Here is a 25769-nt window from a genome sequence, read left to right on the forward strand (position 1 = left end):
ATACCTATGGCACACATTGAGGACAAATATATGCAATGACCATCCTTTACCTGAAATGAAGTGACCACTGCATCCTGCCACTGGTTCTGAGGAGGAGCTTCCCCGTGGAATGCCCTCAGAAACAGGGTGATGGGCATTTTGCTGGAGAGCGAACTCTTCTGCAGGGGTTAGGTCTGGACCGCGTGGACCTCCACCTGTTTTTTGCTTGTCTGCCTTCTTATTAGCTTTAAAATTAATGTTCTTTACATTATATATGATTCTTTATGTCATCAATTCTTTAAATAGTTATATACCAATATTTACCAGTTTGAAGTATATTCTTGTACTTCACTGTAACCTGTTCCCGTGTTCTCCTTGTGCTCAGGTTTGATCTGGAATTATGACATATTAAATAATAATTACTCTGACACATAGGAAATGAAACGCTGCTTTCAGTAAGTACAGTGCACACGCATTTAATTTGTCGGCCACTTTTTGCCAGCCGTCTTTTCTGGTTTGGGCTGCTTTTGCAGTGTTACCCCTTGTGCATATTAAATCTTGAAATTCTTCATGTCCTTCGAATAAAACGGTCCTGCTCTGCTTGTGTGAAAAAAAATATGCCCGTTCTTTCGTCTATTTTGTCACAGCCTATCAAAGACTTGCTGATTATGTTTTCTAGACTCAGTATATATGGGCTTTTCACTCAGCGCGGGCGCGCGCATTTATCTCAGATGATTAGATCCAGCTAGACTAATCTACTACATGGCTGCATTTGAAAAACCATCTTATCCTGGATGAGTTTCACCAGCATTAACTCATCCAAGATGAGGCATCTGATCTAGGATGATTTAAACGACATACGGAAAATACCCCCAAGATGTTATAATAAATGCTCAACATAACAGGAAAAAACAACAATTATAAATCTTTGACCTTGATAAAGAAAAAGAATTTCCTGGTTCGGAGGAAAGCAGATGTCTGGCTTGCCATTTTCCATTTTCCCACCTCTGAAACTATCCCATTCTGCTCTCTAGCCAGGCTGTTACTTTAAAAAGGGGTTCAACAGGAACACTGGCATACTGTTGGAAAATGTTAAAAAATATTTCTTCACACAGAGAGCCACAGACACGTGGAATAAATCATAAAATAATGTGGTAAAGAGTAGGACTTCTTTGACATTCAAAACCTGATTGTTATTTTGGAGAAATTAATGTGCATTTTTGGGCTAAATGGCCTGTAATCTTCATTATGTGTTTAACAGCACCTCTAAAATGGTAACTATAATGTGGGTCAAAACATCTAGCCATCTACTCTGATCCTTGTTGCTGACCTAACAATGCGCTTGGACTCACTTCTTTCTTAAATTTTTCTTCTATAAGAATGCTATGTAAAACGCAACACTAATATAAAGTACAGTAGTATTATTACACTACCATCTCTCTAAGAGCAAATATCTCGCCTGCATACTTTTTTTAAACTTCGTATTTTAAAATTAGATATTTTCAGACACTCTACATGCAATTATTAAACTCCCCCAAGTCAGTAAAATATGTGTATCTAATATATTCTATTATTAAAATTTTACTTCTTTATGTTCATACAGAATTTTAAAACAAGTAGTGATATTTAATAGATTGAGTTCCAGTACATATTCTACAATTTATGATAATCTTTTTTAACATGATATAAAAAGCAAAATAACAATAATGTATATCAATTGACTTACTATCCATCCATCCATTTTCCAACCCGCTGAATCCGAACACAGGGTCACGGGGGTCTGCTGGAGCCAATCCCAGCCAACACAGGGCACAAGGCAGGGAACCAATCCAGGGCAGGGTGCCAACCCACCGCAGGACACACACAAACACACCCACACACCAAGCACACACTAGGGCCAATTTAGAATCGCCAATCCACCCAACCTGCATGTCTTTGGACTGTGGGAGGAAACCGGAGCGCCCGGAGGAAACCCACGCAGACACGGGGAGAACATGCAAACTCCACGCAGGGAGGACCCGGGAAGCGAACCCGGGTCCCCAGGTCTCCCAACTGCGAGGCAGCAGCGCTACCCACTGCGCCACCGTGCCGCCATTGACTTACTATTTTTAACAAATGTTGATGTTTTTAATAGCATAACTAATAAAATATTTGTAGGCCTTTAATTGGTATTTTTAAAGGATACCGAACACTAGAGCAACCAGTGCAGATGCCAATTGTCATTGCATTTTTAAATCTTTGATTATTTCACCAATGTGAACATCACGCTTCTGTCCTTCTTTGACATTTCTTAAATTGCTGCATTGCAAATGACCATGTTGTTGTGACTCTGAATCCTATTCAGAAAATCTGATTGATGATATTTTTCTTTCTTTTTTTTTTTTACATGAAAGACCCCCTATTACCACCATAAACAACACCTTTGAACGTTGATACCCAGGTGTGAATTGCTGTCTCTCTCCTCTGGCACATACTTGGTCACAACTGAGTATCTTTTTACTTCGAAAAATCTAATCTAGGTTCTGTTATCAATGTTATTTTATGTTGCTCTCTCTCTCCACTAGATAACTACTATCACTTATAACCATTCACATTTGCTTCAGCATGTGTAATAATAAAAAGCATAAGCTTCTCTGAAACTGGTCACTGCTCCATTTATTGTAGGTTAGCTACAAAAAAGTATGTAAACTCATTTGAAATTGCATTCTAATGCTTTCACACTGCTTAGAAAACAAAGCACACAGTCAGCATTACTTGGACGTGGGGAAACATGGGGACGTGACATTTATATGTATATTCTGCAAAATATGTGTCCTTTTTATTGTCTATTTATAAAGAAAACTATTCATTGTTACTTCATTTATTATTCTACATTTCCCATTGACTGACTACAATTAATTTTGCTTTCCACAATTAAAAACTAAAGCCTATTTGGAAAGCAACTCATGTTAAAGCATTATCTCAGGTACTTCTCGCTCCCAGTAGAATGAAAAACACAAGATGGAATACACATGCAATAAAGTAAAAGGAAACTGTGTTATGTGTTACCTTAAGAATCGCAAGAATCTGTACTGACCGCTGATGTGGACTGCTCTGTAATAAGCCTACATTCCACTTATTGCATACAAATGTTTGCATATCCACAGAAATATGTAAGTATGGTTGTACATTTTCAAACTATAAAGTATTTTTGCATGGTACTGTCTGCAGATGGATTGCTTCATGCTGTGGCCTATGTGCGTCTCAGTAGTCTCAGATACTTCAGATTAAGTAATTAATTTGTTGGTAATCCGCACTCTTTTTGTTACTGTTTATTCTTTGACACTTTTCTTTGTCACAAACAGGCAACCGAATGCTTACACAACATACTGTGGAGGTTTTACCTAACAAAAAGAGTCTCTATCACAAATTCAAAGATTCAGTTTAGGACTTCATGCATCCCCCATAACGACACTGATAATAAATTACCCACTAGCCAAAATGATAAATAAGCTCAGCATTTAGAAAGGGATAAGAAAACAGAAATCTTATTAGTTGGCACCAAATCTGTCCTCTCTACCCTTCATGGGCTAAAAATTGACATTGATGGGATCCTGGTTCAAACCTCAGCATCAGTCCATAATTTGGGTTTCATCTTTGATCAGCTTCTTACTTTTCAATCACACAATAGCTCAATAGTACAGACAGCCTTTTTTCATCTTCACAACATTGCTCATCTGCATTCTTTCCTCAGTGTGAAAAATACTGAAACACTCATTCACGCTTTCATCACTACCCGTCTAGACTACTGCAATACTTCGTTTTATGGCCTCCCAACTAAATATATCAATAGATTACAATATGTTCAGAATTCTGCTACTTGTTTACTTACACACACTAAAAAATCTGCTCACATTACTCATGTCCTCTATGATTTACATTGGTTACCAGTTTCTTTAAGAATCAAATATAAAATTATCCTTCTCACCTTTAAAGCCCATCATGGTTTAGCCCCTCATTTTCTGTTGGAGCTGCTGCTTCCTTACACTCCTGCCCATGCATTATGATCGTCGGATGCTAAGTTACTCACTGTACTTAAATACAGGTTAATTACAATGGGTGGAAGAGCTTTCAGAGTGATAGTCCCTAAAATTTGGAATTCTCTCCTTCTCAGCCTTCGGGAGGAAAAATCTATTATCAATTTCAAACTCCTGTTAAAAACACATCTTTTCAATGAGTGTTATTCTTTTTCATGTATGTAATTTCTACTGTCATGTTAATGTGTGTATTGAATTGTAAAGTGTTCATGAGTGTATGAAAAGAGCTACATAAATAAAACTTATTTTTATAAGATGACTAACATGCAAACTGGAAGAAGATCATTAATCCAGTGATTTCATTAAGCCTAAACACTGTCTTGAACTTTTCTGTACATTGTTGGTTCCAAGAGTAAGAATTGTACAACTTATAAACTGTAACTTGTGCCTGATTATAAAAAGCAAATTCTGTAAAGGCAATGATAAAGTAAATCCAGCTAATTTTTTTCAACTAAATAGTAAATCTCGTGCTGGAGGACTCCACTGAAAATTTAGGGGAACTGCACTTAAGACTGAAGCCAGGATGCACTTCTTTTTGCAAAGAGTTGTGGGAAGAATCTTTATAAGATATTGGGATTGCTTAGCTGTTAGCTTAACGAACAAGCTTTAGGCACTGAATGGTATCCTCTCATTTGTCAAATTTCTTACGTTTATGGTTCAATTTTTGGCTCAAACAGATACTAGTTTGAAAAAGTCTAAATTTCTTTAATGGCCATGGTAAAATTAAAACTGACGTTTGATTTGACATTTGTGCCCCATCAAAATCCTTACACTTTTCTTTCCAAAACAGAAACTAGTGCAAAAGTGTCTGCTACTTCAGCATAAACTTTTAAAAAGTTTTATCCAGCTCACTATTGTCCGCTACACAGACCCTTTATCTGCTGTGTTCTTTTCATAATCTAATCTCTCTCTCCCTCTCTGTGTGTATTGTGGCAGGATTCTACATTTACTTTATCCCATCCACATCCCTTCATTGGAGTTTTTATTAGTTACATGATGACTGTGTAACAGTTTTGAAAATTTCCATGCCACATGGGAAAAAGGGAGGGGTGAAAGTGTCAGGAAATGAATCTTGACCTACATACTAGAAGACACGGTCACACCAAAAAGTCAAACCTTTGTTGTAATAAGTCTAGAGTGTAAGAATCAAAGCAAATAGGTCTAAATACCAAAGCTTCAAAAGAAACCACTTGAGAAAGCTGTTTTCATTAAATCCATAAATTTGAATAATGACTGATGCTAGCTTAAATAATAAAGTGACGTAATGTGATTCCCAGGGCTTGTGATCGGTGACAGGAACTGCATCTTATCAACAGGAAAACAAAATGGCAGAGAAAAAACAAGGCTTTAAGATTAAACAAAAGATAAAGTTATCAGTCCCAAATAAATAAAACTACAAAACACAGTTCACAACTTAGGAAAATGTATTATGCCAAGGAAGTTGAATACGTAGAATAACAAAAACATATTTGTGACGATGCGGGTTCTGCTCCATGCTTCCTTCTGGGAGCCCTCGAACCCGACATCGTTTTCAATGTCACCGATGAGCTGGACAGTGAGGCACAACAATGAAGCAAAGGGGATGGTGCAAAAAGTGCAAAGTGCTTTTATTAAAAACAACAAAAATCAAAGTGTCCAAAATCAAGTAAAGTTATTAAATAAATGATCCATAAAAATGAGTGAATTGTGGAGGTTAAAAACACAGTGAATAAATCCTTTTTAAAAACAAGGTTAAAACAATGGCTGGAAGCAGTCTTTTAAAACAAAGCCCAGTGCCTTCTTTTACTGGTGATTCCCCTGCTTCTCTCATCCAGGCTATGCACCCTACATGTAGCTGACCTTCTTCACTATACAGGTCTGGTGGCCTTTCCAATACCTGGCTCCGGTTCTGCTCACCCAGACCGAGACATGGACTCCCCAGCGACCAGGACGCTCACGCTGGGGCATCCACTTCCCAAGTCCCCGACTCCCACTGCCTTCGCTGCGGCGAGCCAACCTTCTCCCGGTCACTCCTGCTCCAAACAAGCGCTCAGCAGGAGCGACCACTACCGTCGGCCCTTGGGTGCTGGCCAAACACCACACTTGGGCTCGCCTCTCCCCAGCTGCTTGCAATCAGCACGAGCCTGCGCTCACTTCCTCTCCTGCTCCGGCTTTCTCCTTCCTGCTTCCTTCTCCATTAACCTCCCTTCACACACTTTTTATTTCTCCTACCCGCCTCGCGCTTCTATTATTTATCATGGGGACGTGGATCAGGTGTGGCAGTTAGCAGCTCCCAGCATCAATTACAGATGCAGACGACTCCTCACCTGTGCACTTACTGTAAGTGAGGACTGGCCTGCATCATGAATTCATCCAGTATGCGATCCGCCACACTACCACGCCCCATCTCTAAACCACAAGTGCGGCGACTATTTATTTAAAAAATGGCCTTTTTGACTTGAGCTGTGGACCAGCTACACCACAATATTTTGTATTAATATCAGTAAAGAAAATCACATATGCCTTTATTAAAATTATTTTTAATGTCTACCTTGAGAAATTTACAATTACATATATGCCATTAAACCCAAGCAGCATGATTTTTGCCTTTTTAATTTTCCAATTTTACTTCGCAAACCTCTTTTATTTACAGTTTTAAGGAATGATTTCTGTATTACCGGTAGTTGGTGACTCTAAAAAGTCCCAGAGATAGAGTTGCCCTGAGTTGTATGCATGTGAATTTGCCATGCAATGGGGTGTCATACATCTTGTACTCGATGCCACCAGAATGGGCATTAACTCACCGCAACCATAATCTACAGAATTGTGTTATAAAAAGGATGGATCGATTTTTATATTGACTTATTACAAAAAAAGACATGATTTGGAACGAGGAAAAATAATAGGCACTGCAAAACTGTGAACCCTAGAGCAAGCTAGTTTCTTTTTTGATACATTGTACAGTATATTACAGAATGCCATTTATTTAAAACATGGCTTAAATGTAATTGTGATAATTAAATCATAGATATTTTAATAATTGTTTAATAATAGATAATTTAATTAATGTAATCAAATCTAGTGTGTTATGTTGGTTAATTAATTTGATAACCAAGTCTGTAAGATTGCACAAGGAGTCATGGGTAATTGTGCCAGCTCATGGTGCCTTAGGCCCCAGTTTTGATTCTGGCTTGCATGCACTCTGAACCAAATTCACCAGTTTTCCCTTTAATTAGGGATTCTAAAGATATGTTGTCCATTTATATTATATCTTTCTTCTATGTGTGCTTGTAACTGAGTCTAGCATACTCTATTCAAGGTTAGCTGCTATCTTCCATCTAATGTGCCCAGTTATGGCTTTAGAGCCACTCTAGCCCTAAAATGGCTGAAAAACTGAAATGAATATCCAATGATCATAATATGTTTTCTCTATATTTCTTATATATTTTTCTTATTTTTATGATGTATCTTTTTTATCTGCAATAGGCAAAAGTAGAAAACGAGAAAAATGTCAGAACCTGGAACTTTTCCCCCAAACTGAAATGGAGCCCTGTCCTTGTGATGAGTTCATCTCTCAGCCATATGGAAACTGGTCTGACTGCATTCTTCCAGAAAGCAAAGCAGAACTTCAGCTGGGAATACGAGTCCCAGGGGATATTAAAGAATGTGGACAAGGCACACGCTACAGATCAGTCGTCTGTTATGGGCCAAATGAGAGAATAGTAGACCCATCATTCTGCAGCAGCTCAGGTAAGACGATAAGCATTTATTTGACAACTTTTCTGTCTCATGCACAGATGAAATCATTTTCATGAAACCTATTGGAAGCCTTCAGAGTTCAGACACAATCAGAACAATCTCATTTTTCTTTATGCCTAAATATTAAAATCTCTCTATCAAAGAATGAACAAATGCTCTGGATTCAGATTTGCTCAACAAATACTCCCAATGGGTCTCATTTACCAATCCTTCTGAGACTTTTGCATATTTTTATTTCCAAAAGACTTGCCAAAGAGTAAATGATATCACACTCACTAATGTTGCTTGAAAATGAAATATGCATTATTCTGATGGATCCCAGAGGGCTAGTAACAAGTATCGTACCAATTAAGATAAAAGAATCTCTCCACTAAATGTCCCAGAAAATGTAGATTACTCCTGTTTCCAAAAATGAATAAAAAGGAAAATAATCAGCAAAAAAACCAATGTTGTACATTGGTTGTAAATTTTAGTTGTAAATTTTGTTCCTAAAACCTTCAAAACACTGTACAATGATTAAAACACCATAAGGGAGACAAACCAACAATTGCCCAACTAACTGACTAAAACCAAATATTCTGTACATTCTGTACAAGTCCCTTTGCTTTACATGCATGAAAAAACAGCATACCTTTTTGCTTAAAAGTTACAAGAAATAAACCACTTATATTTAAATTGTTATATTTTTGTGTCTGCCTTTTGTAATAGGAATCAATGTTTATTCAACTCATAAAATCAAATTTTCTCAAGAGTGCAGTATAAAGCAAAGTATGTACTGAGCAGTGAAACGTGATTTACAAGAATAAATTGTGAGTGCATGGGAATGTTCAAAAATTGGGGCAATACAATAATTTGATATGAGTTGTACAAGTTGAAGAGCCAATGCATGAGTTTTATTACCATTTCTCTCTATTATAAAAAAAATCCTGTGGGAGGGAATGACTAGGAGATGATACGTGATCTTCACGTTAAGATCACGGAAGACAAATAAAAGACCCATGAGACGAAAGAGAATGGCCACATAGCGTTTATAGAACATGAGATTCTTGCAAGACACGCCCTACCTACAAGCAATATCACAGCATGGCCAGCAAAAAAATCAGTAGTGTAAAGGAACGCAGCACACACAGATCCAGGGGTCTCTGTGCATATAAAGGACAATATGTTATAAATGAAACGTCGACGACTAAAAGATCACATTAGCGCAAACAAAAGGAAATTAATCATCAGGACCAGGTGTAATTGAAAAAATAGCAGGACAAAGCGAGGTCAGAAATAAAAGGCAAAGAGCAGAAAACAAAGTCTTTTCACCTTCGCATCATTCAATGCACAAAACATAGATTTACACAATAATGGACCATACGCTACGAAAATCTGTGGTCCCACAACAGTTAAAGCAACGACAAGTTTAATTTCAAAGAAAACACAATTCGGTCAGGTGTATATTTATGATCACAGAGAAGTGATCACAACGCGAGCAGCAGAGACACGAAGTGGCAAAAAGGACAGTGGCTGTACAGGCTTTAAAATGATCAACGGGCAGCGTGACAGCAGCTGCCCCCCTTCACAACGCGAGCAGCGTTATACATCCTGCAAGAAAGAGATTTAACCACACCCGGGGCCGGAAATAAAGGACAATTATTGTTTTATTTATTTATTTATTTTTTTTTTTAAACAACGTCACGCAAGACAAGGCAGTGAGCCATCATTTTAAACAAGTCCACAGACATCTAACCTAGCAGTTGTTGGATTGCTTTTGGCAGACACGCATCATGTGCTCCCAGCTCTTAAAACAACGACATGCGACAAGCAGAACAGGCAGCTTGCCAGCAGCAGAAAGACAGCAGATGATCCAATGGCATCTCCTTAGCGTGTGTTCAGCTGCAAACCCCCCCCCCCCCCCCTCACAACGCGAGCAGCATTATACGTCTTGCGAGAAAGAGATGTAACCACGCACAAAGCCGGAAATAAAGGACAAGTATTGTTTTTACAAAAGTTGAAAATAATGCATATGTAACAATTCCCATGAAAATAACAATCTCTTTAAATTGTATATCCGGTAAACCAAACCCGGAGGTGGGCGAGCGAAGTGAGCAGGGGGCAGAGCCCCCTAGTTTCCTTAAAGAAAATGCCTTAAAAGTGTCACAAGAAAAATGATTGTCTTATTTCAAGCTAATTTTAAGGAATTACTATAAACATAGTTTTTTTTTTTTTTTGTTCAGATGACATTATATTTGGGGAGATACTGCAATTCTTAAGATGATATTAAAAGGGAAAAATTCTTGTAGTTTACAGCAAGAAGCTTAATTTTTGAACAGCTTTATGATGACTTTTGTGGGTAATGAGGGCACGACTTTTACCAGCTATTGTGGCATTTTGGGTCTGTGTAGACCACAAATGGCCATGTTATGAGCCACTAGTTGAATACCTCTGAACTATGTATTATAACACTGAATTGTCATTAGCAAATGACAAAGTAGAAAATATGCAAAAAATTGAAAAAAATGTAACTTATGCTTATGTTTGACATTTTGCTAACTGTGTGCTTGTGTGAAAAACTCAAACATGAAACTATAAAACATCTGGGTTGACAAGTAAGATGTGAGGTGTGTGACTTTTAAATACCTTTTTATGTTTCTGTTTGATCTTCCCTATATTATCAATAAATGCAACAAAAAGAAAAAAAAAACACCAAAGGATACAAAACAGCATGAAAGGAAACCTGCTGAGAATATACTAGAGGAGTCTTGTTATACGCAAGTTAACCTGGGAACCTGATTTTGTAATGCTATTTCCAAAATAAACAGTTAATATCTGAAACAAATGTGTACCAAAGAGAATGACATAAGGCTAAATCGATGAACTTTTGCATTTCATCCTGAGGAAAGAAACTACCAGCAGAGAAATCTAAGCTGAGATAAAGTGATGAATTAAGGAAGTTAGAGGGTGTAGGATGAGAAAGAAATCTAAGCTGAAAGGGAAATGAGTGGCATTCATCTATATGGTAATGATGGCTTAAGTATGTAAATACTGTAATATAAGATTACACATTAATGTCACTGAGATTATAGTCATTAACAGTAGTGCCTTCCTTGGAAATGAAAACAGTTCCTTTGTGATCCCTAGACAACTAATTCAAATGAGTACTTCTAAGAAAAAATAAAATGAAATGTGCAAAATAAATTGAAAGCATAGTATTTAATTAGCCACATGAATCGTAGGTCAAAGCATATTAGTTTATCCATTATGAGAGCAAGCAAAGCAAAGAACAGTTCAGACCAATGATATTTCAAGAAAACTAATATTAAAAAGCAAAACTGAAAAAGGTAGAAGATTAAACCTGTACATCTTGTGATAGCTTTATTTTTCACAAAACTGTAAGGAGTCTCATTTCTTAAAACTGAGACTAGCCGGCTTCAGATCTAGTCTGATACATTCAGTGCTTCAAAATCTTTGTTTAACATAAATATCTTGCTGGTATCTGTAGGATAATGATCCATTCTATGCAAAGTCCTCCTCAATGGAAAAGTAATATAAAGCAGATATACAGCATACATGTAGACCGTAGCTGTCACTATCTTGAAATAATTTACCAAAATGCCAAAGTGTTTTGAGTGAAAAATTCTCTCTTCATCAGTGTAAAAGAATTTATTGTATCTAACAGTCCAAAGAGCTTGAATCAATAAATGTAAACCATTAGGCTCTGTGTTTAAATACATATTTGAGATAAGAACACAGTTTCAACATATGTGGAAAAAACACTTCTGAGATGTACAGTAAGTGAGTGCCCATATGGATACATTCGTCAAGTATTTCAGATTGACTAGACTCCCATCTACTGTTGGTGCTACACATACAGTAAGTAGATGTGTATGGGTCTGTAGTACTGTATAGAAACAGAGTAGGCATCATTTTCCCAGAGTTCTGATATGCTAAATAACACACATATACTGTACACAATTTAGTTGTGAATAAGACAGTATTATATGAAAAATATATTTATTTTACATGTTTAATGTGCTGTATTTAAAATGATCATACTCTATTGTTTCCAAATGGAAGTTAACTATTAAACCAATTCCCAAGTTGGGCTGGTTACCTGCACTACCTGATGGGAAATTCTCTAAAGCCTTGCAACTCTAAACAGGATTAAGTGGTTTGCATAATGGTTGTAAAGCTTATCATACAGGTTAACATTAGCGCTACTTTATCTAAAATGAAAGTTGCCTTTATTTAAACTAAACTTACTTTTTATTTGAATAAGAAGTATGTTATTGAAAGGTACAATGTGCCAATATGGTATTAAAGGTTTTTATTCTTTGTTTTTTTTTTTTTTTACATGGAAATACACGGCGTACAGTAGTCATTTATTTTATTCACTATAAAGTTATAATTTTCATAGCAACATAAATGATGAATACTGAAATATACTTAATAATGCACACTTTACATAAAATGTGTGGTGTGCATTAATGATATATGAGGACTTAAATGCATTTTAAAAAGGCTGAGTCACTAATAAAAGCCACAGACAAACAGGAGGGGAAGTGTACAGGACAAGGGTGCTCTCGAATATTTAGGTGTAGTTTGTTACACTCCAACTGCATGCATTATTGTCAGCTTCATTATTATTTGACTTGCCAGTAAATAGATACTGTACTTGTAGAGCAATGAACTGACTGTATTTTTTTGGCTGAAAGCCAGAGTTATATTGAATTGCTGATATTGCTATTCAAGTTGATAACACTTTCTATTTTTGACTTTTTCTTTATAACAAATGACCCCTGCACAGACTTTACAGAAATTTTTAAAACTGATTCTGAGTTATGCCTGATATAATTTACTTTATTAATAGTAATAAAAATGTATTTGTCAAAAAGTCAAATCAAATGTAAAGTTTATGTTTCTGTGTGATCTTCCCTATATTAACAAAAAGAAAAAAAAAACTCCAAAGGATGCAAAACAGCAAATAGTAAAAATAATGTCAGAAATACATCTTGTATATGTCAGTCAGTCATTTTCCAACCTGCTACATTTGAACACAGTGTCACGGTGGTCTGCTGGAGCCAATCCCAGCCAGCACAGGGTGCAAGGCAGGAACAAACCCCAGGCAGGGCGCCAGCCCACCGCAGGACACACACACAGAGCACACACACCAAGCACACACTAGGGACAATTTAGGATCGCCAATGCACCTAACCTGCATGTCTTTGGACTGTGGGAGGAAACCGGAGCACCCGGACAAAACCCAAGCAGATACGGGGAGAACATGAAAAGTCCATGGGAAGCGAACCCAGGCCGCCTAACTGTGAGGCACTAGTGCTACCCACTGTGCCACCATGCCGCCCATTCTCATATACAGTATGTTTACTTGTAAATTGTAAAATTTTAATTTTGTAGTATAAAGTCATGAACTGTTATTCTATTTTAATATGTTATGAAGTAGTATAGATAATAATTAAAAATTGTAAATATGTTTTTTTAATGCTAATTTTAAATTTACATTTCTAGAACAAGCCTTTCTCATTTAAATAAATGTTCTCTGCTATTGTGCTGAAAGGAACATTAATTCCGAGAATGGCTCTTGCATTTATTTTTCACTCATTAAAACAGATTGCAGCTAATCAATAGCACCAAAAAAGACATTGTGGTTAATCTTATGTATGCACATGCAAGGGTCTTGGCTTTCCTCGATTATAAAGGAAATGTCACCAAGAAAAAGTGACTAACACATTCTCCAAAAAATATATGTGTTTTATATTTTATTATAGTAGTGTTCAATGTTTTGATTATGAAAATGTTTTTACAATGATTGTATTTGGGGGAATTTGCTGCTTTGGGTCTTGTGTGTTTTATTGGGGGGTGAGGAGGGCCAGTCATTGTAATTTTGGCCTTTTTTGTTAATTTAGTCACTTTTTTTTTGTCAGTTCTTGCCATTTTTCTCTGTGACAAGCATAAACAATAGTGGCAGCAGTGTCACATACAGAGGAGACTTTCTGCTGCATTGTATTTCTCAGATGCAGGAAAGCCCGGCAGTTGAATTAGTCCCAGGCTTTCTAAGTTCTTATCCTAATAAAACAGAAACCAATTATACATAGACTAGTTCAGTTCAGTGAAAAGAACTGATTCTTTGACAAAAAGTATTCATTACATGATTATTATGTGTAAGAAATGAAACAATTAGAACAAGCAGGTTTAGGAAATGGGTGATCACTTGAAAATTCCTTGAGAATTGCATTGTACCTGTTGATTGCTAATGGTGCCACAATACTATAACATGATCACTGCAACCAGCAGGCAGCCCCAGGGACAAATATTGTAATATGCAGTAGATATTTTCTGAAGTTTTTCTGTAAGATGTAGATGTTACACGGTTGCTAACACTGAAATTACTACTTGTCTTTTAACAGTAGAAACAAAACCACATAATGAAACATGAGTCGAAAACAGTACATCATTCTCTAAATGATTTTCATTTGTTGTGTCATAAAGGTCTTTTCTTTGATTGAGTTTAAGTTTGGACACTTCATTGTATGTGTTATCATCTTTTATAGAGTAGCTAAGCTTGTGTTACACACTTTGCACATAGGCATCACTAAGGGGAATAATATATTATTGAAACAACAAAAAATAAAAATTAATAACACATCAAAACAAAAACTTCACTTATTTGAACATATTCCTGACACACCTATTAAAAAGAAAGGGAAATAAATAGCTGGGAAAAATCAGTGCAAAGAATCAAATAATCCTTTATATCCTGTGTACATGAGCCAATTGCATTCAAAGTCATTGAACACAATCATTTATAAAGTGTGCAGCATAATTCACATATGCAGGTCAGGTAATATGTTTATTAACAAGACTGAAGTGAATAATCATCAATTGGCCAAACAGGAAGAATGGTTAGGAGTTAGTCGGGTTCTGCCAAAGCAGCAGGAGGACACAGACTTGAAGTTGAAAGTGAACCAAAAGTGCATTGTAAAAATTTGCCAGAGAAACCAATTGTGTCATGCAAAATAAAAGGTCTTCTCATACTGAAAAAAAAGTTAAACAATGAATAAAAAAGTGGTTCACTGTTAAAATAAGATGATTGCTAACAGCATCACATGTTGACCATGTACTGTATATAGGACACACTCCAAGCAACACGTGGAGTCATAACAGCCAACACTTAAAACAGCAGAGCTGATGACATAAGCAGTGTATGACACCAAAACTATTAAAATTACCTAAAATAAAAAGAATACGATTTTATGAGCTGTGATTGACAAAAATCGTAACTGACAACTCGATTGGTAAATTTAGTACCTGTTAGCTAGCTAGCACTGGGTTGCATTTTTTCCACTTCTCAAATTTGCTTTTTAATGTACGAAATATTATTGAAAATCACTTCACAACAAAGGCACCAAAACTGGACAAAAGCTGTATGGTTTCATTGGGGAATTTCTCTTTAATTACCAAGATAATTTTGTTAACATTTGTATGCCAGTATGCTAACAGTATCAGGTGACCTGTTTTTTATATTTAACATTAGCTCACTCCATTTTGACAAATGTCAATATATTGTAATATTGAATAAACAAAGTAAATTAGCTGTAATCTTATAAAATTACCATATTTGATTAATGTTTACTTTTGCAGTTTTTAAAAATTCTGTCATATTTATGGTATGTGAGTTATTAAGTTCCTGCCATGAAATGCATGGATATGCAGCTTTTAAACATATCGTTCCTATTTTTAGTCAGAAAACATCTAATCACATTGCGGTAACATTAAGTTATATTAAGGTATACTGACCAGGAGCAAGTACTCCCAATGTATCAGGAAATCAGGAAATTTATTGCAGACAGAGGAAGAACACGCATACTCCATACTAAGGATGACTTTGAAGATGAAAACCATTCAGCAAAGAAAAAACAGCAAATGACCCCCCAACTCCTACTCAGCTATCCTTATTATTATATGTTTTATACTGTAGATAGATAGATAGATAGATACTTTATTAATCCCAAGGGGAAATTCACATACTCCAGCAGCATACTGATAAAGAACAATATTAAATTCCATCCATCCATCCATTTTCCAACCCGCTGAATCCAAACACAGGGTCACGGGGGTCTGCTGGAGCCAATCCCAGCCAACACAGGGCACAAGGCAGGAACCAAGCCCGGGCAGGGTGCCAACCCACCGCAGAAATATTAAATTAAAGAGTGATAACATGATGTACATGTTACATAATGATGTACATGTTACATAAAACGTTTATATGTAGGTAATATAAGGCTGAGCACAGAATTACAAAGTCCTAGATAAAAAATTATGTCCCAGCCTTTTGGGATTCTTTTATTAGTACTCAGTACTCAGTTCCAACATTTCTATAGCAGCAAACATATAAGGCTATGAGTTTCTTTGCATTTTTCCACTTAAAAGATACGGTCTTTCTTTCCTTTATTGACGCTTTCCTTAAAGAAATTTTTCACTGTGGGTTCCAAAAAGCCATACCCATTAGTCCTAAGTAATTTTAAAGATGAGGCCTGAATCTCTCAGTACATTTTATTAATTTTACTGGTTGGGAGTGATGTGCACTTTCAATTGCTGATCCCCCTCTCTAAGGTATTTCAGGGTCACCTACCAGAGGTAGCAAAGTTCTCTTCTTGAAGGTGGCCTTACTTTTGTATTTCTTTGGTGGCATGTCTTTCTTAAGATGCTTGCTTCAAAGAAAGAAGAATGTGCTTTAAAATATAGAGAAATTCTTGCTTGTCCTTCACTAGTTTTTAAAAATTAGAAAAAAAAAGTTCCATACTCCACATTCAATATGGATTTTGTCCTCTCTTACATGGAATTTGAAAGAACCAAAGTTATAAAATATACTCACTTAAGCAAACAAAAGTTTGATTAATTACAACATTTTTGTTTTACTAGGTGTGCATATATGTTCTCCCAAGTGCCATAAGCAATTGTTTGTGAGTCTGAATAAGCAAGAAGATAAAAAAATAATAATCACAGCACTGAAACACTAAACCTTTGCTCATACAGCAATACATACTGGGAGATTCACTCGAAAGAGGCCCCAAATATTCTGTTGTAACTCCCGTCAGGATGAAGCAATCTGAACCAAAAAAATGCGATATATACCTTGATGTATGTGTAATCATTTGCATTACTGGATTGCGGGAAGGGGTTTCTGTTTTCTGCCAGACACATTTCAATGACGCACTCCATGTTCCTGAACGTATCGGCAAGCGTCTCTGAGGGAATAGCAGCAATTTCACGTTGGATGTTTTCCTTCAAATCTTCCACAGTGTGAGCCTTGTTCCGATACCCCAAAGGAAGAAGTCTGGTGGTGTCAGATCCGGCGATTGTGGTGGCCAAAGCCCCATTGAAATTACCCTGTTGCTGAAGAAGAACTCAATTTCTGCCATGCTTCTTGCCGATGTGTGACACGTTGTTCCATCTTGTTGGAAGTAACCTTCGGTTAACTCACAATCATCCAGTTGATTCTGACATTGCTTAAACGAATTGGTGAAGACACGTTTCTCAATGCTGTACACCACCATCCTGATGAGAAGTAGACTGACTGAGTGAAGGGGTACGGTTGGTATGCACCCAGAAGTTGCAAACACAGGTTAAACGTCGCGACGGCTGTCCAGCACCTACCTCGCTCCTCTGACACAGGGGCATCCCTGTTTGTTCAAAGCTCCATATACTGAGGAGCACATTGCACTTTGTTTCATTCAGATTGCTTCATCCTAACGAGAGTTATTACAGAATGTTCAGAACCTCTTTCGAGTGAATCTCCCTGTACAATAGTCTTTCATTAAAGTGTCCATGTTTTTCAAAGTGTTAGGCATGTTGATATCTGATGTTTATTGAGTTACAGTTGCTTGGAATTCTAGTTAATGGTAAGTTGTTAATTAGTTTAACTAGCCAACCCGCGGCGTAACATACGCTGCATAATTATTTATTAATGGGTGAACACTTCCTGAAAGACACAGTTGTCCAAATGGGGTGGATTTGAGGATACGACTGTAAGTGAATAAAAAGATGGAACTCTGGAGAGAGCAACATACAATTGTCCGTGACTGAAAAATGGTTTTGGCAGATACAGGCATATCTTTTTGAAAATTTGTCCCTGTGCCTTATTAATTGTCATTGCGAAGGCCAATCTAACAGGAAATTGTCTACGTGTAAAAGTAAAAGGCAAATTTGAATCTGATGGGGTCAGGGATATCCGGGGAATAAGGACAGTTTGTGAGGTAGGAGCTGCGATAGTCTTACACTCTAGTACATTGCGGTGAATGCTGGTAACAGAAAGTCTAGTGCCATTACAGAGACCTTTTGCTGGCAGGAGGTTTCTGAGAAGCATGATGACTGAACCAATTTTAATTTTGAGTTTATGCGGAGGCATGCCAGTGGGAGTAAGACTATTAAGAAATTCTTCGGGGAATGAAAGTTGATCTGCAGGATCGTCTGTGACAATGGAGTCAACGCTGGTGAAAGTCACTTCGTCGGTAGGGATAAGTTTCAGCACTTGTTCATTAAGGTGTAGTGAGTCTTTGTTGGTGACGCTTAATATACGGGAGGAGGGTTAGAGTTGGCGGCTGGGGCTCTGTCGTGCATATCCCATGACGCAGGAGGAGGGCAAGAGTTGGCGGGCGGGGCTCTGTCTTGTGTGCGTCTTGCTTGCCATGGTCTTAGTGAATTATATGTGATGATGGAGTCAACGCTGGTGAAAGTCACTTTGTCGGTAGGGATAAGTTTCAGCACTTGTTAATTAAGGTGTAGCAAGTCTTCGTTGGTGACGCTTAATATACGGGAGGAGGGTTAGAGTTGGCGGCCGGGGCTCTGTCGTGCGTATCCCATGACGCGGGAGGAGGGTTAGAGTTGGCGGTCGGGGCTCTGTCTTGCATGCGTCTTGCTTGCCATGGTCTTAGTGAATTATATATATGGATGTTATGGTCCTTTAAACTTTGAAATATTTACAAAAATGCAGGTTGTGATAATATCAGAGGATTTCTGTGGATATGTTTCTCTTCTCATGTTGCTGTATTATTATTATTATTATTATTATTATTATTATTGTTAAGTGTCTGACTGATAGCAAACCTGTGGTTACAATGGAGAAACTGTCTATAGCTGAAAGATCTTCTTAAAACACATTTGTTAAACATATAAATGTGAACATTTTACATATGTTAACAATAAACATAACTTGTTGTAAGGGGAAAAAACATTTTATCAATACTAGATTACAGTACTGATACTACTGGTGAAAGTGAATGATGCATTGCCGCCGCTTGTATGTCCTTGTCGCTCAAAACAGTAATTATACCTATTGACTTTAATAACACAAACCACAGACAAGGCAGCACAGCATCTAAGTTCTGACTGAATGTCTAAACGAATATCATAACTAAAGAAAAATGACTGTCTAAATGTAAATTCCAAATACTGTATGTCATACCAGAATATACACTGACCACAATACTAAAATTAATGTTATTCCTAAGAGATCCATTTTGAAATGTTACTGTTATGATGCCTTAGTAAATTCAATAAATTTTACTATCCATAAAGATCTGACTATGCTTGTGTTTTCAGCTGTACTCGTAATGCTTACAGTGCATGGACTGGAGGAAATGAGGGAGATGGTTTTTTACAAAGAACCCCTGTGGGTATAGCTTGTTCAGGAATTTGATTTCACCACTATCCACAAGACACGTATTCTTGCTTCAAGAATCACGTCTGACACTGACAATCAAAGGCAGAATAGGCTTCCGCACCTGTGACTCTGACCAGGCGTAAGCGGGTTAGATACTGAAACATGATGGTTAGCTTTCTGTTATTTTCAATCCTAAATCTACATCATTGCATTTCTACCACTGTTAACTACCATTTGGATAGCATGGTGGTGCATTGGTTAGTGCTACTGCACCCCTAGCCATAGTCCTATGTGTTCACTAGGTTCACCTGCATTTTCTCTGAGGTCTCTCAGCTGACACGTTTCATCCTGTGAACCTGTAATACTTAAAAAGTAGGAAAATGAAAGATTGGGTAGATAATATGAATATCTTAACTGAACAATCCAAAACTAGTAAATGATTGCACTGCATTCAACTGCTTAGTTATAAAGAGCTTTAATAAATTATTATAAACAATATTTTCTTTCATTTTCTCCTTATGTTGGTCACAAATTGTTCTTATAGTATTGGATTTAATTTGCAAACACTTAAAGCGCGCCAAATATCATTCTATGTATCTTTACTAATTTTTCATTTACGTTTAATATCATAATATAATTTTGCCAAACACCTGAATAAAGGCCACCATGATAAATAGTGGATTTTAGTGTGTGTGTGTGCAACTGATCATAACAGGCATAATTTAAATTTAATCTCTGAAATACACCAATGAAAGGTTCTGTCTAAAGATGTCACTCTATTGTATAATTGTTATACTAATACCTATTTGAGTTCTCATTCTGACAGATGTTCGATCAAACATATAGAGGATACATTTCTTGCCAGTTTATTTTTGAAAGATAGTGAGAAGGACAATAGATACAATTTTTGATGACTATGTAAACTGGCTTTGTTTGACAGCTGTACTCTTGTAGTGTGAGGCCCCCAGAGGACATTCTCACTAGCTGCTTGAGACACTTTAGCTGCATCGTCCTGATCTGGAGGAATGGAAAGTACTTTTTTACAAAATTAATCTCTACTGTTTAAAGCCATAAATTCTGGACACTTCACCTTTTATATCATGAAAAACATGGCATATTGTTGGGCATGATGGGCTTTCACTGTTGTGCACAACCCAGGGAGCTACATGTAAAAATTCCAGTAATGCATTCATTTACATAAAATCATTCTATTATAATGCAAATGTAAAGATATAGGAGACAAAGCACCTACCAGAGTATGTTAACATCCTGCTTTAAACTCTGTGTTATAAGTAATAACACAAGGAAAACATCAAGAAGATCTGTAAGCTAGACAAGAAGTATAAAATATCATTGCACACATACGTACTGTATCTTCAAGAAAATACCTGCCAAGTGTTACATAAAGGAAGTTCAGTAAAGAAACATTAAAAGATAAGAAAAACAGTTCAGTGTCTTGGAAATGTAATGAAAAGAAAGGACATATATATTACATTTTTAAAAACATACTGAGAATAATCAAGACCAAAAGGCAGCAAGTAACAAAATATAAATAATAATAAATTCACATAATAGAAATCAACATAATTTATGAAGTGAAATTTAACATCTTGCTACAACTTCAACAAGGTAAATGCAAAATGTATTAGAAGAGGGAAGTATATAAAAGTAAACTGATAATAGTACAAGTATGTACTGGAGAGAAAAAAATTGATAATATCTAGCATGATAAACATTGTTGTGGATTGTCTTATAGATCTTTATCGCTTTTATTTGTAAAATTGTTTTCGGATGTTTATTTTATGTTTAAGCCAATCCATTTATCAGATAAGACCTTAGTATGCAGAAACACCAAAGTAGGAATTTACTGGTCATGCCAGCTAGCCTGGGGGAATACGGGCTGCATCTGGACTAGGCTAAAATACAAATGGTATCAAGTGGGGAAGTAGTTTATCCCATTGGTCCAGAAGGTACATTGAGAAAGCTGAACTCGGATAAAGACAGAGGTAACCTCTGTGCCATTTTTTCATCCTTAGAAGAGAGCATGTAATCTCTCTTGCCATTCAAAGACCATGCTAGAGCAAAGACCAAGACAGAGCCACCTGGTAGTCTAAGCAAAACAAACTGATTATTACTCAGGTTGTATTAATATTATTCTGCCAACACTCACATTTGAACGCTGGTTATACTTTGGGCATATTATCTATAATAGGAGGAGATAAGAGGTGACATGATTGAAGTGTTTAAAATTATGAAGGGAATCAGTACAGTGGATCGAGACTGTTACTTTAAAATGAGTTTATCAAGAACACGGGGACACAGTTGGAAACTTGTTAAGAGTAAATTTCGTACAAACTTTAGGAGGTTTTTCTTCACATACAGACCCATAGGCAAACAGAATAAATTGCCAAGTAGTGTGGTATACAGTAGGACCTTAGTGACCTTCAAAGCTAGACATGATGTTATTTTGGAAAAATTAAGTGAATAGGATTGACACAATTTGTTGGGCTGAATGGCATGTTCTTATTTAGATTGTTTTAATATTCTAGTAATCCATCCATCCATTTTCCAACCTGCTGAATCCGAACACAGGGTCACGGGGGTCTGCTGGAGCCAATCCCAGCCAACACATGGCACAAGGCAGGCACCAATCCCAGGCAGGGTGCCAACCCACCGCAGGACACACACCAACACTAGGGCCAATTTAGAATCGCCAATCCACCTAACCAGCATGTCTTTGGACTGTGGGAGGAAACCGGAGCGCCCAGAGAAAACCCACGCAGACACGGGGAGAACATGCAAACTCCACGCAGGGAGGGCCCGGGAAGCGAACCCGGGTCCCCAGGTCTCCCAACTGCGAGGCAGCAGCACTACCCACTGCGCCACCCTATTCTAGTAATACATACATAAATTTGTAGCTTCTTTCCTGCCTTTTCTGGTACTATGTCTAATTTTCTGGGGTTACAGATGTAAAAGCAAGGAGGAAGTGCTGAACTACAGTACCTGACAGTGTGGTAAGAGAGTTGGATTTGAAGCTTTCTGTTAAGGTCTATATAATAAACAGTACAAAGGGGAATAGGGGCACCCTAGGACCATACCATGTCAAAAAAACATAGTAGAAAACAAAGACAAATCTGAAAATCTGCCATTTTGTAGTCATGTGAGTGGAGTCTTTAAGTTGCCTGTTACAAGTGTTACTCTTTGACATCTCACCCTGATTGGTCTCTGAACACATATACAGTTGATACACTTCCTAACAGCTTATTTTATTGGAAGATGACAAGAAAACATGCAGATACAATCTTTGATGACTTTGCAAACTCGTGTGATAATATTTATTTGCATTTAAGTTTAGCACAGTATAAGGACATGCCAAATGTTCTGAGAACAAGTAAGTAAATGCCTTTAATGTTGACAGTGCTCTGATTATTTTATACAACATGTATTATTTGTTGATAAGAGAATTCCAGTGTATCTCAGACGAATACTGTAAATCAGGAACAATTGTGAGAGCTGTAAGATGGTTGCTAGAGAGGCTGATTGGTCTTGAAGCAAACTGCAAAAACAGGCCTAATGAAAGCTAATAATGCAGCTTCACACTTCAGCCATCTTTACTATGGTGTTTGAGTTACCTACATCTGGCAATATGCTATAGGGCACCTGAATATTGGAGAAAGAGAGTAAATTGTTCTTTTATTTTATACAATTACAGCTATAAATTGCATAGACATAATTTGTTCGTTTTTTCCCCTGAGGATATGTTTTTAAAGTGTCTACATTTGTGATTTTTCTTCATATATGTCTTAAATGCGTCACTAATAATAAACACAAAAGTTTAATTAAATATTAATAAGTATTATTTGTTCCGTTATCATGTAACTGTTTGTATAAACTCCTCAAATCAAGAACTGCCGGTTACTTCTAAGTTAATATTTCAATAGTTTATTAGCTTTAATCAGCATTTTATATCTTGCAAAAGGCAAATGCTCTCTGAAAAATAGCTTCTTTTATCTCACAACCTTAGCTAATTGCCTAATCCTTCTTCAGAGAACTCCCAACTTAAATTAAGTGATGGAAGAACAAAACAGTCAAATATTAGATTAAAAGATCGCTTGGCTTGACTTGGTGATTTACTGTCTTGAAACAAACAGCTGTTAAGGAATAGGAAAGTATCACATTACCAGGAAAACCAACTCTGGTACAATAGAGAAGACAGGATCATGAGCTGAATTCGTGGCTATTCAGCTGTGTCCAGATAACTTGTTTTTATAAATAGTCCAAAACCTGAAAAGCTTGATGAATTCTGATCAAACATTCTGCTAAAAACAGGGTGGCAGTCTGTCAGTCAGTGACCAGCATGGTATATTAAATGTTTTTTTTTATTACCTAACTCTAAGTTTTGCAAACATTAGCTTCATAAATATCGACACTTTCTATAAATGGCTTTTTTTGGACCTTCTTCTCACTAGAATGTTGTGGCAACTTCTTAATTATGTAAAAAAAAGTCCTTGTGCTTGAACTTTAGCTCTATATTGATTTGCAGTATAATCACCTCTGGAATGATTAGATTTGGAACAACAGCAATTTATTTTTGTGTGTAGCCCAAAATCACACAAGGAATGCCTCGTTGGGCTTTAATAGGCCCTGTTTTTTGACAGCTCCCAAGCCTTGACTCTCTAAGAAGACAAGAAAAAAATAAACCAAAAAAAAAAAACCTTTGTAGGGAAAAAAAATGGATGAAATCTTGGGAAAAGCGATTCACAGAGAGACCCCCTTCCAGGTAAGTTGGGCGTGCAATGGGGTAGATACAATACACAAAGGTGAACACAAGTAATTCTCTACACTAAGTTAGATGGCCTATTTGTAATTGCCACCTTAGAAATATAATACAGTAGGATAAACTATTTTGGCGTTGCACAGCAGGCGTCACCAAGTGCTGATCATGACATCTCTCAAAGCAAAATGCAAGAATAGATTATACCAGTCACTAAATATAAAACTACCACAGATTTGAAAGCAGCCCGTCTTACAATTTACAGATCATTTTCAATAGTGTCTAAATAGTCTTAGTACAATCTGAATACTTTTATAGTATAGAAAAATGAAAGCTAAATCTATGTGTGAATCTGAAATGTCTGCATAGTCAACTAAAGTGTAAATCACAGTGAGGTTTTGTTTATTAATTTAGTATTTGGTGCACCTTTCACATTTTTCGTCCTGTTCTGTGTTGTCCAGTTCTACTCTGTCTAACCAAAACATGCAACTGATTCTGGTGTCACTATGCCCAGCAATTTATCTTAATTTTTTTCTCATTCCAAATGTGAGTAGGATCAGATTCAGTTTATTTCATGCTATTTTCACCAAAAAGCTTTTTTCATGCTATAAGTCACCAAAAAGCTTTATTTGAAAATCCCAATAAGAAATGTATTTTATATAATTAAACCATTCCATGTAGATGGAAGATGTAGAAGGGATCTTCTGTCCAAGTGTCTTATATCCAGTCATCTAATGAAGGCCATATATTTCTTTGCCAGGCTATATCGAAGAGAGTTGTACTGTTCCTTGTCCTTTTGACTGTAAGTTGAGTGAATGGTCAAGTTGGTCAACATGCAGTTCACCGTGTGGCAGTGGAGTGAAGGTGAGGTCCAAGTGGCTACGTGAGAAACCTTTCAATGGAGGACGGCCTTGTCCAAAGCTCGATGTAAAGAATCAGGTGAGGTGTACCAAAAAATAATGCTAACTTTAAGCAATGAACCTGTATCAGAAAATATACAGTACCTTCACCAGTGCAATCAAACTAATGCATTATAATGATTATCAAGTATACTTGAAATAATTGAATAGCAATCTATAAATATAGCTCCTAATGTATTGCTACTATATGGTCAAATTTGTGAAGTGATGATATTTGATTCAGCATTCCTGTATGTTGGCAGAGTGTTAACATCAAATAACATTTCCTTGTGTTTTGCTTTCCAACTTACAACATACTGATGTTAATTTGTGTCATAAGCACAGAATACACATCTCTTTTGCTCAAACAAAAGCCAGATTGAGTAACTACATTTTTAGATTCACCATCAAAACTAATAAGAATTCTGGAAGGTCTCTGCCTACCATGCTGCAATTTAAGATATATTTAAACAAATCTAATATTTATGTATGACTAGTATTAAATTTGGATACAAGTAAATTAAATAGCAAAAACAAGATACACAAACAAGTGGGTGTAACATTCTTAATTTTGCTTTAAAGAATACCCCACCCAAAAATAATGTTAATTACCCCATATATTTTTTTAATGGTGGAGA

The 25769-nt window shown here is 36.6% G+C and overlaps 1 protein-coding gene across 1 annotated transcript in view; it reads left to right on the top strand.

Annotated features, from left to right (window-relative positions):
• Nucleotides 1-25769, top strand: part of thsd7ba (thrombospondin, type I, domain containing 7Ba) — a 1117993-nt gene that overhangs the window by 956206 nt on the left and 136018 nt on the right. Inside the window, exons 15-16 of the mRNA XM_051931000.1 lie at nucleotides 7521-7784; nucleotides 24993-25171. Of these exons, the coding sequence (XP_051786960.1) occupies nucleotides 7521-7784; nucleotides 24993-25171 (443 nt within the window). The remainder of the gene's footprint in view (nucleotides 1-7520; nucleotides 7785-24992; nucleotides 25172-25769) is intronic.

The sequence above is a fragment of the Erpetoichthys calabaricus genome, chromosome 8, assembly GCF_900747795.2.
Source record: "Erpetoichthys calabaricus chromosome 8, fErpCal1.3, whole genome shotgun sequence".
Taxonomy (NCBI): domain Eukaryota; kingdom Metazoa; phylum Chordata; class Cladistia; order Polypteriformes; family Polypteridae; genus Erpetoichthys; species Erpetoichthys calabaricus.